We start from the raw sequence: 15000 nt of genomic DNA on the forward strand, positions 1-15000 counted from the left end.
TTCCTGATTTAACAAACAGGATAAGATCTACTATTTACTCCATAAATCAATGCATTTGTATGGAAAACTGCACTTTTAATGTCCTTTAAATACCTTGTATTTTTTCCAAGTTCTCTTGGTGTTTTTCCTTTCCACACTAAGTTCTTTGTCGATTACGTCCTTTCCGTTCATTGGTATGAAGGCAACAATCATGTCACCTCTCCTTTTTTTCTTGGTGACAGTTCCAGAATATCTAGTCTCTCCTTATATGATCTATCAGCTAGGCTTGGGCCATTTTGGGTGTTGCTCTTTGTATTTCCTCTATCATTTTTATATTCATATTTTTGTATGGGGACCGCTCCACATATCCGGGGCGAATCAGATTTTTCGTGACTTTTTTCACCATGAAGTGAAACGCCACTATTATGTTTATCAAATACTTCTGTGTTTCTCTTGGAAATTAATATGTTGATTAGGTAGCAAAGTTTCCAAAACCAAAATTCCTAAGTCCTTTACCCTCTTTACTTTTGTGATTGCTTCATTTCCCACTGAATGATTTAGTGATGGACTCATCCTACTTAAACTCATTTCCAATATATTGTGTATTTCTTGTATTGAAGTTAATTTTCCACACTTGCCGTTTACCCACTTTCAATATTTCATATTTGTTTACATTGAAATTAATTTTCCACAATCGTAAATCCTATCTAGATACTTCTATAACAGTTGTGATAATAGTCTTTCACTCTCTTCATGATCTAGGTGTCACATCTAAGTAAAATGTAATTATTTGTTACATCAAGTTAACGTATTTCAGAATATGACAGGAGCCAGTATTAGACCCTTGTGAAACCCTACTAGTTGTTTCCCTCCTATTTGACATCCTATCCTTCACAACATTTATCATGAACCTGGTTTTCAGGAAGTCCCACATCCATTCGAGGGATCCCTTTGAAACCTTTATATTCCAGTTTCAGAACTAATATTTTCTGAGGTACCTCATCAAAAGCTTCCTCTAAATCCAAATACTCAAAGTCTACCTAACTATCTCTCGTAGGGCATCGACCGCTCCAGGGTAAAAAATGGGATATCAAATCTTCCACTTCTCCAATTTTGTTGCCCAATTGTCTTATGCAACTTTCTCATATAATTCAGTTGTTGTGCTAGTCAAGGACATTAGTCTATAATTTAAAGAGTCCTTGTTTTTTCTATATAAATTGGTACCACTCCAACCCTTTTCCATTTCCTAAGCACTTTACCCTCTTCTAATGAACACGCGATTAGATCATGTTTGTTTGTGTGTGTGGTGTGTGTGTGTGTGGTGTGTGTGGTGTGTGTGGTGTGTGTGTGTGTGTGTGTGTGTGTGTGTGTGTGTGTGTGTGTGTGTGTGTGTGTGTGTGTGTGTGTGTGTGTGTGTGTGTGTGTGTGTGTGTGTGTGTGTGTGTTATTTCACAGACGAAGACATTCGTATATATCAGGACAACTAACATTTGATTTGAAAAGGAATTTCTCTCGGTTGACAGCCAGAACAATTGATTATAAAAGACCCAGAATCGCAGAAAAGGGATCAAGCGATATTGGTTTAATAATCTGACGACCACAGTGATCGGCTTCAGCTGAATGATTTGCTTAACGGCAGCAGGGAATGAGTTAAATACCCTCGCAGAAATATGTTACCTAACATTCCAATTCCTCCACCTTCTTCTCTCCTGCACACCACTTCCCTCCTCGCTGGGCACATACGAATACCCACACGTTACACTAGTCTGCGCACAGCATAAAATCAAATACATGAATTGCATAGTCACGGCCGGATGGCCGAGCGACCCGTGCGCCTACACTCTGCACTTCACAGCACAGCTCAGCACAGAAGAGTTAACATAGCCTTGATGTGCAATGCCGGGGCTCACCATCACAGTCACCCTTGTGGGTAAGTAAGGTGTTCTCTGCATCCCAGCAAACTTTCGATCGTCTTTGGGTTAGTCTGATCTAGGAGAATGAGTCCCTTAATCCTGTAGGGTAATCTCCCTTCTCTAGCTCATCATGATGTGGTGTGTCCCTTCCTCTTCATGCACATAAATGCATTTTTTGGATGTTGGCTGACCGTCATTGGTCCGTATAAAGCGTCGATCTGTGTTAAGGCTTTTATCAGGATGTCGAAGTAATTTTGTTGTCTTCCTACTTTACTCAGTCAGTCGTTTACGGATCTCGGGAAATGTCAACCGGACTGTTAGCCATTTTTAATTTTAATGTGCGCTTTCACCAAATGAGATAATGGTAAAGAAATACTGAATGATTCTGCAGCTTATTCGGGTGCCTGTCTGCAGTACTTAAAATGTATGTACAGCATTACGTACTGTACATATTTTACTGTTCTGGAGAATAAAACTTGAGCTCTATTTGGTACTTTATTGGAGGATAAACATTGTATCCCAACTGTATTGGCTTTCTTAGTCTTTGTGTTGGACTTCAGTTCAGACTTCCGTGTTTAATTGGAACGGAATGGTATGTATTTGACTGAACGATCTGCCGCATGGTCTCGTTAGTATTTTTTTAACCCCGCTTACATATTCATATTTGAAATATTCTTAGCCTGAATGAGCGGCGTCTTAAAGTGAACACAGAAATGTTTAACGAGTTAAGCTATTCACTCTACTGTCACTACTCCCTCCATAGGAATCTTTTGGATTTCCAGTTGTCTACCTGGTAGTATATACATTGTAGTTGTGTCCCACTGACTAAACTGGACAATCGCTTCGTATACCTACTTTACGTTCTGTCAGGTGTCCTTTTTAGATTAAATATTCTCATTTCGTGCATAATGCCTGATAGAATTTGCTAAGTAGTTTCTTACCTTTGACATATGTTAAGTAGTTTTAAATATTACTGTGATTCGTTTGTGTATATATAGAACTTTGCCATGACTATCTACTTAGATTTGCTTCAGTGGTAATGCAAATAAAAGAGAAGTCAGCTAAACCATAGGAAAAAAATGTACTTTTACGGCTATACAAATTGAAAAAGAGCCTCCCGTGCCTTTGACAACATGTACTATTATCGTAGATAGAGCAGGTTCTTTTTTACATTAACTTCCTTTACATTAACTTCCTTTGCCTAACTCTGACTTAAAGCAATCCATCTCTCCGGAGCGCTCAACCAAATGTTTTTAAAGAATTTGCCGATTATTTTCTTGATTAGCTTTTTAGGTGGCATTGTTCAATGCATCTAAATGCATACTATTTGGGTGTCACAAAAGCCTTCTTGGCCCCTATCTAGCGCCGTTGGTCTGACGACAACTTGACCGTGTGTATTTTGTATCGTTTCCGAAGTACACAGTAGATCTGCTTACCTGGCCTTATGAAAACTCGTTTGAATTATTCCTGGTACTTGCTTCATCTCTCAGATATTTACATCATTCTATTGCGGCCCCAGTTATTTTTTCGGCATGTCTTCGTGGGTGCGTTAACTGCCTAGTCAGTTTTCTCCTAAAACAACATGACGAGTTAGTTCATATTGTCTTCTGTTGCTAAGACCTAAATCAACTCCACCTGATTTTCATGTAATCCCTTAAAGTCCATTGTAATTCGATGATTATGTTCTTAGTGTCTATCCTTTAATGTCTATACATTTTTCTTTGGAACCCAATTACATCTTTAAAACTGGATTTCCTTCTTTCCTACATATACTTCTAGTTCTGCAGGGTTTTTTTCGCGTGCATGTTTCGGTTATGATTAAGAATCTTGATATTACTTCCCGTCTTTATCATGTGGTGGACAAACAACTAGTTCTTCTTTCCCTCAAACTGCCCACAGAGCGATGGTTCCCGAAATCGTTTGTCCATAGATCCACCACTTCCATAACACTACTTCTTAACTTCTTGGAGATCATATCAACACTGAATAAACTCGACTGTCATTCATCAAATGTTGCTGGTTTTCGGTCTGTGGAACCTCTCTGGAGCTGCTATTTTTGGAGCCAAAGACTCTGATTTGGGAGCCACTGTCTTAAGTGGTTATCACACTGGGCTATTTTTCCTCCAGCATCCTACCTCCAACCTCCATTTGAATAACTAGATTATGACTTCACTTACAGAAATCTAGACTAAAAACATTTCAAAAGTATGTCTAACATTGTATACGTTTACAATGTTTTAGTTCATCATTCTTCTTTACTATGTATGACGGAAAGATAATTTGATATTTGGGGATTTTGAAAAACAGAATATTGTAACCAAAGTCGTTTTTACTCAAACGAAACTCTCAATCGTCGGCGCTGGTGAAGCCCGTGGAAGCCCAGTGTTATAATCTCCTTAGAGGCAACATCAGTGCTTGGGTCGCCGTTTAATCTTAGGATTTCCTTAGGATCTCCTTTGGATCTCCCCACTGCCTTTGTAGTCTCAGGAGAACTATCATCTTTGCGCTCCTATTTCATCCTATGACACCATTCCCATGGAGCTTTGGATGTTTGTATGGTTGTGGGTGTGAGTTTTACAAACTACATAATAAAAAATATTTACATGCACTCATGTTATTCATAATCACTGCTCCCAGTCGATCATTCCACTCATTATTCATTAACTTCACCTTGACTGTAGCACAAACGGTAATAGCGGCGAGTAACACTGCCCGTCCAACATTTTCATTGCTTTTACCTCAACCCCTCCGGCTTTTACAGATTTTGTTCTGACTGACGTTCAGTTGGAAATAAGTCTGCGGGCTAAAGGACACCCTCAATTCCACCCTAACCCCCCACCCAGCCATATATGTTGAACATAAATATACAGTACATACATGCATACATACAGTGCTCGACAAGGATGTACGAATGGTTAGCGAGAATGAGTGATGAGGAGTGTTGAGGACTGTTTTTGCTGAAATGCACAATTTTATATAAAAAACTAGCATATGGTTGCATTATTTGACCTATTTTCTTTAAAATGTTTGATTTCCATATAATTTGATCAAAGAGAAGTTACGTTTTTATCCTCTACAAAATTACCAGCCACATACCGTCCGACTCACTAATTGCCGACCTCAACTAATCAATGACAATTTTTGCTTAAATGCACAATTTTATATAAAAAATTAGCATATGGTTGCATTATTTTACCTATTTTCTATAAAATGTGTGACTTCCATGTAATTTGATCAAAGGAAAGTTACGCTTTTATCCTCTGCAAAATTACCGACCACAGCTACGATTCGCACAGCCCGTCATCTATGATCACTGGTGGTATGGATCAAACTACACTCTATTAAGTTTCTTACTATTGTATTATTTCTATAATAGATTGCATATAGTTAAATTATTTCGACCATTTTCTTTAAAATGTGTGATTTTCATGTAATTTGAACAATCGTGCATTTCAGCAAAAACCGTCGGACGGTATTCATAGCTGTGGTCGGCAATTTTGCAGAGGATAAAAACGTAACTGTTCTTTGATCAAATTACATGGAAGTCACACATTTTAAAGAAAAGGTCAAATAATGCAACCATATGCTAATTTTTTTATATAAAATTGTGCATTTGAGCAAAAACCATCATTGTTTGGTTGAGGTCGGCAATTAGTGAGTCGGACGGTATGTGGCTGGTAATTTTGTAGAGGATAAAAACGTAACTTCTCTTTGATCAAATTACATGGAAATCAAACATTTTAAAGAAAATAGGTCAAATAATGCAACCATATGCTAGTTTTTTATATAAAATTGTGCATTTCAGCAAAAACAGTCCTCAACACTCCTCATCACTCATTCTCGCTAACCGTTCATACATCGTTGTCGACCACTGTACATGTACAGATCACCACATGGAAAATGAAAGTTTGAAAAAACAAGTGTTTTCGTCTATAATGACATTTTCACATACCAAATTATTCTCCTCACCCTCATAAGAGGGGTAGCTTAGCCAAGGTATGTAGCTACCCTTCACCCATCCTACGCCCACTTGTTGTCTGGCTCTTTTTTTATTTTAGTCTGTTTGATTCTCATTTATTATTAGTTATATGTCAATTTATTATTGTTTACTATTTACCTGTTTGTTTATTATTTAACTATACCTATGTATTTATTCATGTATTTTATTTATTTATATTATTATAGTTTTTATTTATTAATTTATTATTATGATTTTTTCGCATCCGACCTAGATATGGACCAAAAGGTCTCCTGTCGACATGCTCCGCCTTTGTAATCCTTTGTAATCCTTATAAAGGGACATTACTGTCCTCGCCCACTGCCTGGGTCAGATGCAATGCAACAAGACACATCACAGTTTGTAGGACAAATATAGTACAATCCTTAAATACAGATTAAAATACAATCCTTAAATACAGATTAAAACTACTTTTCAATTCTTTATCAACTCCTTCGCTACGTAATGGGGTGGGGTGGGGGGACGTTTACCTTGGATGAATTAAATCACTCGAAGGCAGCCAGAACAAATGTATATTTTGTGGAGAGGTTAATCATAATTTGGCATTATAGGCTTTTCTAAAACCGAATAAAATCGCCTGACGACAATCAGAAGATCCGTACAAATGACGAACATCAGTGAAACCATTCTTTCGTTGTTGGTGTTCCCGCTGAAAGGAAAGATTTTCTCTTCTACGGACGCTTCCAACTGGATACCTTGCTTCCATCAGTCTGTCTTCTACAATTTGTTTTCATGCAGTCCTCGTTTTTCAGTGTCACTCGTCTGTTTATATCGCATTTCTCTAACTCTTGACAGGAGGAGATTCCTCTCAATGAAGTAAGACCGCCTGACGGCAGCCAGAACGAAACTTGAAAGTCGACTCGATAGTAACAGACTCCAGTGACGTTTCATCTTCAACAAGCACTGTGTTACCGTCTTTCTAACAGACCATCACAAGCTTCGATTTACCTCTTTCATTGCGCAGAAAGGGTGAGGAATACCTTGGTGAATAAAATCGTCAGCCATAACATCACAAAATTTGTGGAAAACAATGAGAACTAGCTCGCTGACACGGAAAAAAGAAAAACGCCAGACAGTTCTGCGCTTCTCGAATCTATATGAATATCATGAAGCACTTACAAAGGATTACAAAGGCGGAGCATGCCGACAGGAGACCTTTTGGTCCATATCTAGGTCGGATGCGAAAAAAATCATAATAATAATAAAATAATATAATAAATAAAAACTATAATAATGTAAATAACAAATAAAATACATAAATAAATGCATAGGTATAGTTAAATAATAAACAAACAGGTAAATAGTAAATAATAATAAAGTGACTTATAACTAATAATAAATGAAAATCAAACAGACAAATGATAACAAAACAAAAACAAATAATATAAAATAAATTATAATCATTACAGCATCTTGCTTAGGTGTTTATCTAAATGATTCTTAAAGCTTCGAACTGAACTACATTGCACTACCTGTGCAAAGTTGTTTCTACCTACTTCCAAATTGAATCTATTTCCAGACAGTTTGAGACCATTGTTTCTTGTCTGATTCTCATTCAATGTGAAAATTTGGTCACTTTTGATGTTGTCAATTCCCTTTAGAATCTTAAAGACCTGTATCAAGTCACCTCTGATTCTACGCTTTTTTAGGGAAAACAGATTCATATGTTTTAGTCGATTTTCGTATGATATATTTTTGATATTTGGAATCCGTTTTGTGGCTCGCCGTTGTACTTTTTCCAGTCTGTCAATGTCTTTAATGAGATTCGGTGACCATACGGAAACAGCATATTCCAAATGTAGACGAACTAACGATTTATATAGCTTGTTAATGAGTGATGGACTTTTGAAATCAAAAGATCGCCCAATCAGTCTTAGAATCTTATTTGCTTTCTCAGAGGCTGAAATACACTGCTTGGATGATTTGAGGTCGTTACTGATAATTCTGTTATTTCAAGAACTGTCTAGTTTCTGCAACCGGGATTTATTGATAATGGGTGATTTCAATTTTACTGACATTGATTGGATGACCCTTGAACATGGCCATATAGGTAGTCGCTTGTTTGATTTTCTTGGTGACAATTACTTAATTCAGCATGTAAAAGAGCCCACAAGATATGGAAACTTACTCGATCTTTTGATCACTAGCCGCGAAAGCATGGTAACTGATGTAGAAGTCGGTGAATCTGTTGCAAATAGCGATCACAACCTAGTTAGATTCAAACTCCTAAACAATTTTAGAATAGATACTTGTGTTTCTAAAATACCCGATTTCAGTAAAGCTCAGTTCATAGAACTACGTCAGGAGCTTCAGCTTACAGATTGGGAGGCAAAATTAAACCAAAGACCTGTAGATCAGATGTGGGAAATATTTCAAAATACGCTCACTAAGATGATTCAAACTTACATTCCTTTTAAGGACAGACGTCCCCCAAATCAGGCTCGCCCAAAGTGGCTCGACAAAGAAACTGAAAAAAGTATTGCTAAAAAGAGACAGGCTTATAAGAAATATAAGTGCTCGGGTGCATCTAATGACTATGAAAGTTATGTATCAATACAGAGAAATTTAAAAAAGACAATAAGAAAAAGAAAACGACAATACGAAATGAACATCGCTGAGAAATCCAAAGAGAATCCCAAAGAATTCTATAGTTACATTAGAGATAAAAAGGTTGTTAGGAATCACATTGGTCCACTATTATCTGCTGACGGTCAACTTGAATATTCAAATGAAGGAATGTGTAATATCTTAAACAATTATTTTAGTTCGGTATTCGTAAACGAAACACCTCAAGGTGAATTCCAAACTGAAACCTGTGAAAAGTCTAGGGTAAACTTACTCGGTACGGTAAATATAACAAAAGAAAAAATTAAAAGGTGTATAGACAAACTCAAAGTTAATAAAACACCAGGGCCTGACGGTTGGCATCCAAGAATCTTAAAGGAAATGAAAAATGAGATTGTTGTTCCATTAGAAATTATTTGCAAGAAATCCATCATATCCGGAGATGTCCCAAGAGAATGGAAGCTAGCTAACGTTACTCCCATATTCAAAAAAGGTGACAAAAAGAAACTAAATAACTATAGGCCTATAAGTTTGACTTCAATCGTAGGAAAAATAATGGAAACTATCATCAGAGATGCTATCGAACATCATTTAGAAAGTAACCGTTTGATAAATGATAGCCAGCATGGTTTCAGACGGAAACGTTCTTGCGTGACTAATTTACTCGAATTTTACAACACAGTTATCTCGAATTATGACAAAAGAAACAATATAGATTTAGTATATCTAGACTTTGCAAAAGCTTTTGATACCGTCCCACACGAAAGACTACTTATTAAATTAGCTTTGCATGGAATAAGTGGTAGCCTATTAGGTTGGACTAGTAATTGGTTGAATGATCGAAAACAGAGAGTTGTTTTAAATGGAAAAACTTCTGGATGGAAAAGTGTTGCAAGTGGAGTTCCTCAGGGTTCCGTTCTTGGGCCACTTCTATTCATAGTATATATAAATGATATAGACCATGGACTAAAATCTACTGTTTCCAAATTTGCTGATGATACAAAACTGTGCGGAGTGGCAAATGATCACTCAAACCAATTAGATATTCAAGAAGATTTAGATCAATTACAGCAATGGTCTGAAAAGTGGCTAATGAAATTTAACACAAGTAAATGCAAGGTAATGCACATAGGTAAAAATAACAGCAAGTACGATTACAAGTTATTTGGAAATTCGTTAACAAAAGTGGATAGTGAAAAAGATCTCGGCGTAATTATCAGTAACGACCTCAAATCATCCAAGCAGTGTATTTCAGCCTCTGAGAAAGCAAATAAGATTCTAGGACTGATTGCGCGATCTTTTGATTTCAAAAGTCCATCACTCATTAACAAGCTATATAAATCGTTAGTTCGTCCACATTTGGAATATGCTGTTTCCGTATGGTCACCGAATCTCATTAAAGACATTGACAGATTGGAAAGAGTACAACGGCGAGCCACAAAACTGATTCCAAATATCAAAAATAAATCATACGAAAATCGACTAAAACATATGAATCTGTTTTCCCTAAAAAAGCGTAGACTCAAAGGTGACTTGATACAGGTCTTTAAAATTCTAAAGGGAATTGACAACATCAAAAGTGACCAAATTTTTACATTGAATGAGAATCAGACAAGAAACAATGGTCTTAAACTCTCCGGAAATAGATTCAATTTGGAAGTAGGTAGAAACAACTTTGCCAACCGTGTAGTTAATGAATGGAATAAACTTCCTGCACAGGTAGTGCAATGTAGTTCAGTTCGAAGCTTTAAGAATCATTTAGATAAATACCTAAGTAAGATGCTGTAATGATTATAATTCATCTTATATTATTTGTTTTTGTTTTGTTGTCATTTGTCTGTCTGATTTTTATTTATTGTTGGTTGTATGTCAGTTTATTATTGTTTGCTATTTGCCTGTTTTTTTATTATTTGACTATGCCTGTGCATTTGTTTATGTATTTTATTTGTTATTTACATTATCATAGTTTTTATTTATTATTTTATTATTAATATGATTTTTTTTTTCGCATCCGACCTAGATATGGATCAAAAGGTCTCCTGTAATCCTTTGTAATTACGCCGAGATCTTTTTCACTCTCCACTTTTGTTAACGAATTTCCAAATAACTTGTAATCGTACTTAGTTATTTTTACCTATGTGCATTACCTTGCATTTACTTGTGTTAAATTTCATTAGCCACTTTTCAGACCATTGCTGTAATCTATCTAAATCTTCTTGAATATCTAATTGGTTTAAGTGATCATTTGCCATTCCACACAGTTTTGTATCATCAGCAAATTTGGAAACAGTAGATTTTAGTCCATGGTCTATATCATTTATATATACTATGAATAGAAGTGGCCCAAGAACGGAACCCTGAGGAACTCCACTTGTAACATTTTTCCATCCAGAAGTTTTTCCATTTAAAACAACTCTCTGTTTTCGACCATTCAACCAATTACTAGTCCAACCTAATAGGCTACCACTTATTCCGTGTAAAGCTAATTTAGTAAGTAGTCTTTCGTGTGGGACGGTATCAAAAGCTTTTCCAAAGTCTAGATATATTAAATCTATATTGTTTCTTTTGTCATAATTCGAGATAACTGTATTGTAGAATTCGAGTAAGTTAGTCACGCAAGAACGTTTCCGTCTGAAACCATGCTGGCCGTCATTTATCAAACGGTTACTTTCTAAATGATGTTCGATGGCATCTCTGATGATAGTTTCCATTATTTTTCCTACGATTGAAGTCAAACTTATAAGCCTATAGTTATTTGGCTTCTTTTTGCCACCTTTTTTGAATATGGGAGTAACGTTAGCTAGCTTCCACTCTCTTGGGACATCTCCGGATATGATGGATTTCTTGCAAATAATTTCTAATGGAACAACAATCTCATTTTTCATTTCCTTTAAGATTCTTGGATGCCAACCGTCAGGCTCTGGTATTTTATTAACTTTGAGTTTATCTATACACTTCAAACTGATTCTCTAAATTCAACCATATATACCAGACTTTCAATATTATCTAGATAAATCAATAATTATCTGAATACAAGTATTATTTCTATTGAAATCACAAGAAACACATACGTCCTATCAAAATACTAGTTTTGTTCGCCTGCCTACATTTGGACGAAAGCTTACAAAAACACTTATGTAATATTTTTAGTACCATTTCATTATAACTCCCGAAATGAATATTTACGGTGAAGGGAATGGATTTTGGTGAATAGGTGATCTGCACTAAGGCAGCGTCCAAGAATCAAGTTCACAGACTAAAAAGCAAAAAAATACAACCGTATACCACTTCCCTCATTTCCATCAAAAAACATTACTAAAACTTTTTCCCTAAACACACCCTCAGGTCGAGACACTTCAGGACGCACCAAGGACGGCCAGGGAAGTGTGGTGACCTCGGAGGAGCCGGCGAGTAGCACCAGGTCATCCCAGGTCACTTCAGCCCTGTCTACACCCAAGAGTTCTCCAAGGCCGGAACATCGCAAGAGTAGCACAGACAAGGTACCACATAAAAATGTATCAGCTCAAGATTCACAAAAATATGCAGATATATACTTTCAATTACAATCATGACACAATATATATATATATATATATATATATATATATATATATATATATATATACATACATATATACATATATATATACATATAAAACTGTGTGTATGTGTGTGTGTGTGTGTGTGTGTGTGTGTGTGTGTGTGTGTGTGTGTGTGTGTGTGTGTGTGTGTGTGTGTGTGTGTGTGTGTGTGTGTGTGTGTGTGTGTGTGTGTGTGTGTGTGTGTGTGTGTGTGTGTGTGTGTGTGTGTGTGTGTGTGCATGTGTGGGTTACGTGTGTGTGTGTGATGTAACACTGATGAAAAATAACAATATATACTGTATATATATATATTATATATATATATATATATATATATATATATATATAATACATAGAATGTATATATATGTCAATGGTCACCAGATTCCATTACATGGATGGCTGTTAATAAATCAATCACAAAAGCTACTGAATCTGACCTAAACAACTGTCAACCGTATGTTCAACCACACCAAGGACATTTGACACGAGTCTCCTTATCTCGTTACCCCATTGTACACTCTTATGACTGTATGCATTCTTCACTACCTACGTTATACATCAGTTGATGATGACTACAGATAACGGTAAAAATATATGGATTTCTTTATTTCTGTTCTTATACATACATACATATTTATATATATATATATATATATATATATATGCACATACACATATACATATATGATATATATATACACACACATATCATACATATATCCATATATATACACATATAGATGAGAGAGGCAGAGGGGAAAACACACAAATAGAACGAGAGTTTATTCTTTAACTAGTTTCGCACAATAGTGCGAAACTAGTTAAAGAATAAACTCTCATTCTATTTGTGTGTTTTCCCCTCTGCCTCTCTCACAACCTGTCAAGATGTCGTCACATATATATATATACATATATATACATGTATACATACATATATATATATATGTATATACTGTATATATACATATATACACATATATACATATACATACATGTATATATATACATATATATACACATATACATATATGTATATATATACATATATCTACATATATATATTATATATATACATATACATATACACATATATATACATATATATACACGTATATATACATATATATAGATATAGATATATACACACACATATACATATATACACATATATATACAGATATACATATATACACATATATATACATATATATACACACATATATGCATATATATACATACTCATATATATACATATATGTATATATACATATATATGCATATATAAATACATATATATACATATATAGATATATACACATATATATTCATATATACACACACACACACACATATATATATATATATATTCATATATACACACACACACACACATATATATATATATATATATACATACTTATAGATATATATATATATACATATATATATATATATATACTTATAGATATATAGATATATATATATAGATATATATATACATATACATATATGTATACATAGATATACGCATATATATACATATATATATATATATACAGATATATATATATATATATATATATATATATATATATATATATATATATATATATACATATATATACCCCGTCTAGGGTATTGGCTACATGTTATTGTGGCAAAGTAGCATGGAGTTGATACTTTAGGGTCTATATGGTGCACCCCTACGTACCAGAGCCACACACTCATTATGTCTGTGATAGAAGAGAACTCTGTACATAGAGAAATGATGACATTTTTATACTACGACTGTCCCCCTGTTATGCTGTCCCCCAACCCCTTGTTACTGTCCTATACCATTTCTCTGAATATTCATTTCCTTTTTCGCCTACCTACCCTGTGGTGGGGGCAAAAGAATACTGCCACCAAGTATTTCCACTTGAGTCGTAAAAGGCGACAAAAAAGGGACGGGGGATGGGATTAGGAGTCCTACTACCTGTAGCCCCAAAAGGGGACATTCCTAAAAAAGAATGTAAAGGCATAAGAGGGTCTGGGAGCTTTCCAACAAGTACCCTAAGGTTTGGGTCTTTTAATGTGCGTGGATGTGGTACAGATGAGAGTAAAAGAGAAGAGATAGGCAGTATGTTTGTGAGAAGAAAGATGAATGTACTGGCTTTGAGTGAAACAAAAATGAAAGGAAAGGGCAACTGTGAGTTTGGGAGTGTAGCTGTGAGGTACTCAGGAGTGAAGAGGGGACGAGGGAGCGAAGGGGTGGCTATACTAGTAAGTGAAGAGATAAGTAAGCGGGTAGTGGAGTGGAAGGAGGTGTCATCAAGGTTGATGTGATGAAGGTGAAACTGGGAAAGGAGATGTAGGTTTTTATAAGTGGGTATGGGCCTGGTAGTGAGAAGAGCGTAGAGGAAAGGGAGGCTTTTTGGGTAGATATAAATGAGTGCATAGAGGGATTAGGGAGAAATGTCAATGTAGTTGTATTGGGAGACCTAAATGCTAGGGTAGGAAATGAACCAATTGACGGAGTGATTGGGAAGTATGAAGTTCGAGGTAAAAATCGTAGTGGAGAATTGATGGTGGAGATGTGTCTTGAAAGAGAGTTGATGATAGCAAATACAGTGTTTAAGAAGAAAGTCAAGCTTAAGTACATATGGGAGAGGGTGGTGGATATAAGTTGAGCCCAATTTTTCTTATATATTTGTATGCTCGAGTTACATAGGCATACATGAAATTTTGCGTTCAACCTATCTCCACTATAATAGTACAATTGGGAGTATACAAATGCGGGAAAGTATTTGTACACCACTGAATTGGTTCCAGTGATTAGAGATACATTCTAAGAACCACAATGCACTTTAATTCTAAACCATCAAAGGCCGACATGCTGAAATTGAAATGCAATACTGCCAAGGACTCGAACCTAGCATCCTCATGACAAGTGCGGTAGTGA

General features: G+C 35.6%; 1 protein-coding gene across 16 annotated transcripts in view; it reads left to right on the plus strand.

Moving 5' to 3' along the window:
• Positions 1 to 15000, plus strand: part of LOC143041008 (uncharacterized) — an 855385-nt gene that overhangs the window by 791904 nt on the left and 48481 nt on the right. For all 16 annotated transcript variants that reach the window (XR_012967777.1, XR_012967769.1, XR_012967772.1 and 13 more), the window contains one exon: positions 11821 to 11975. Coding sequence is in view for 2 of the 16 variants with exons in the window: in XM_076212546.1 (XP_076068661.1) it covers positions 11821 to 11975 (155 nt within the window). In the remaining 14 variants the exon portion in view is untranslated. The remainder of the gene's footprint in view (positions 1 to 11820; positions 11976 to 15000) is intronic.

This window comes from Oratosquilla oratoria, chromosome 30 (assembly GCF_046742065.1).
Source record: "Oratosquilla oratoria isolate Oo_2021 chromosome 30, ASM4674206v1, whole genome shotgun sequence".
Taxonomy (NCBI): domain Eukaryota; kingdom Metazoa; phylum Arthropoda; class Malacostraca; order Stomatopoda; family Squillidae; genus Oratosquilla; species Oratosquilla oratoria.